General features: G+C 42.8%; 1 protein-coding gene across 1 annotated transcript; it reads right to left on the reverse strand.

The window, feature by feature from the left end:
- Nucleotides 1-284: 284 nt before the first annotated feature.
- LOC117846249 (uncharacterized) lies at nucleotides 285-1936 on the reverse strand. Its single transcript, XM_034727376.2, has 2 exons — nucleotides 1422-1936; nucleotides 285-1329 (listed from the first exon to the last, which is right to left on the reverse strand). The coding sequence occupies exons 1-2, from the start codon at nucleotides 1517-1519 to the stop codon at nucleotides 285-287; spliced, it is 1143 nt and encodes a 380-aa protein (XP_034583267.2). The 5' UTR covers nucleotides 1520-1936.
- Nucleotides 1937-2708: the final 772 nt, after the last annotated feature.

Here is a 2708-nt window from a genome sequence, read left to right on the forward strand (position 1 = left end):
TGTGGGCTTGTTTAGTTCTCAATTTGGGAGTGGCAAAATTGGCATTTTGCCATAAATGTGATACTGTAGTGTTTCGTTTGTATTTGTGAATTATTGTCTAAATATTGACTAATTAGGCTCAAAAGATTCGTCTCGCAAAGTACAACAAAACTGTGCAATTAGTTTTTGATTTCGTCTACGTTTAGTACTCCATGCATGTACCGCAAGTTTGATGTGACGGGAAATCTTTTTTGCATAGTGCTAAAGTTGGGAGTTGGGGGTGAAGTAAACAAGAGCTGTATCAATTAGCGCCAGATATTGTCTATGGAGCATTGAAATACAGCAACAACAAAAGTAGTGAGATGAGAACAAGTACCGATAACAGGAGGAGAAACATAGTAGTATATGCTGGGGGTGGGGAGCCTCCTGGCCATTTGAAGATGGTGCAACACTCGATTCGCTTTGAACAAGACCAATATTTTACCCGGGTACATTGGGAACATATATCTAAGTGTCCTGATCAAGTCAACACGTGAATATGTGTTCAACAGGTTCCATTGTTTAGGGTGCATGCGGAACGCTGGATTCAAAACGTTATCCTCGATAACATGCTGGACAGCTATCTGGTGGATGTCCACCAATGCAGTACCAGGAAAAGAAGAGACTGCACCACCTTGTAGTGATCCTTGTGTTGTCTGCTCTGGGCAGTGAGACCCTAACAGGTGTTGCAGCACTAAGTGGCGCTCACATTCACGAACTACTGTTGTGTTGCTGTAGCAGGTATCCAATTCAGTCAAGATATTTTTTGCTTGAGGTCCTAAACCACGGTGTTTGAACTCCTGTCTAAGCAACCTGCGAGTATCAGTATATAGATTGGCAAGCTCTTCGTCCTCGAGAAAGAAGGAGTGATAACGCAGAACATTGTCATCTCCTATTTCACATGCAGCCACAAAATCTGCACACTGTTGAAACAGCAGGAGAGGTGATGAGTCACAGAATCTTCTGAAGATGTTCTTTACAAAAGCAGAGTACTCCATGTGATCAGAATTTTTCTTTCCCTCAACTCGATCAAATTTCTTAAATGCGAGCAGGTTGAGTCCCTTCAGAACACCAACATTTTCATAATTGAAGGCATTCGCAATGCAATCATTTTCTGACTTGCAGATGTACGAGTGCAAAAAACCACTGAAGAGGATTCGTCGCCAATGATCATTGATCAGATTTGGTTGAGTTGGATCTACCTCAATCAATTCTCCATGTCGAATTTGTTGTACCAAACGAAACCGTGCCTGGTGATCGTCAAGTGATTCAAACAAGCTACTAGGAAAAGTAATGTCTTGGCAAGCTCCTCTGCATAATTAACATATATTCTCATTTTAGTAAATCGAAATACATTACACGTCATGCTACACCAATTTAATGAGAAAAGATAATTTCCATACCTAATCACACACGTTTCTGAGGAAATCCACCTTCTAGACAGTGCTCTAAATCCAGAAACCCCACTTTTCATCTTCCGAACAATATGAAGCCCAACCATTGCTTCAGTTAACTTCAAAATAGAAACCACAACAGACCTAAAAAAAGAAATAGCCAGGTTTTAAGACAGAGCAATGCAGCCAAGATACCAAACATCAGACAACGAAAGATGGTGGTGGACATACTTGAAAAGTGAAAACCCAATCCCAATCTTATCCTATTTATTACAATTGCATTATATGATGTAATTAATGCACAGGAATAATATGCTTAGCTTAAAGCAAAAAATTACAAGATTATGTGCACAGCTGAAGGGCTCTTTTTATAAAACAACTGAAAGCCAGCTACTATTTGGTGCCATCACATGTTAACATGGACCAAATTGTGCAGAAACATATCTACAGTATGTGATAACATCTAGCCAATCGTCTCACGGGTCATGAAAAAAGGGCTGAATCTCTGAACAAAGACAAAAAGTGTGGCATACATATGCAGAAACATGCTTTTACTGAATTTAATTAAGAATAATGTGTGTGATGAACTTGCTGGTGAACTACCAGTGTTCTGAACCCCTGCACGCAGTTTTCTACCTCTCAAACAAATCTGAACTTATAACAAACAAAAAAAAAAGTATGCAAGCATCACCATTGATCAAAGTAGAAATCAGGTAAGTATATATTTTGGTTCTCAATCAAGCAGTAAAACAAAAAAAAAGGGGGTTGATTCAGTGGAGGATGAATAATCCAGCTAAATTGTTGACTATGGACACATCCATAAAGGGAAGTAGGAGACTCAGCAACTTGGACAGGTATGGAAATTATCTTAGAGCACTGGCCCTAGCAATGGTCCACGTCTCCGTCAAGTATGGATGTGTCCGCCACGAAGAGCTGCTTCGCCCTCGACCCGGCCCTAGCACTCCATGCGACTAGTAGACGACGGCCATCGAAGCACGAGACGAAACAACACCGTCAGGGAGTAGCGATTGGGGAAGATGGGGGAAACTGCCGTACCTGCGGTCAGTCGCCGGCAAGGGAGAAGAGAGCAAACGGATCTTGGCGACGGGCAAGGCCGGCGGGCGGCGGCAGGGTGAGGAGAGTGGACAGCTGTCAGCCCCGGCGGCGAGGTTGGGGGGGGGGTGTTAGGGGCTCGGTCGGACTCGGACCTTGGATTGAGATGGCCTAGGGTTAGCAGGTCACGGGCGCTGGAAATTATATCTCAGCTTCACCATAACCATCCGACGGTCTTTCAGA

This window comes from Setaria viridis, chromosome 2 (assembly GCF_005286985.2).
Source record: "Setaria viridis chromosome 2, Setaria_viridis_v4.0, whole genome shotgun sequence".
Classification (NCBI taxonomy): Eukaryota; Viridiplantae; Streptophyta; class Magnoliopsida; order Poales; family Poaceae; genus Setaria; species Setaria viridis.

What these genes read in the sequence shown, in the direction of transcription:
- LOC117846249 (XM_034727376.2), bottom strand. Translation starts at nt 1,519, where the DNA reads ATGGTTGGGCTTCATATTGTTCGGAAGATGAAAAGTGGGGTTTCTGGA. An exon ending in TCAGAAACGTGTGTGATTAG is followed by an intron (nt 1,330 to 1,421) that starts GTATGGAAATTA and finishes TTAATTATGCAG; the next exon opens with AGGAGCTTGCCAAGACATTA.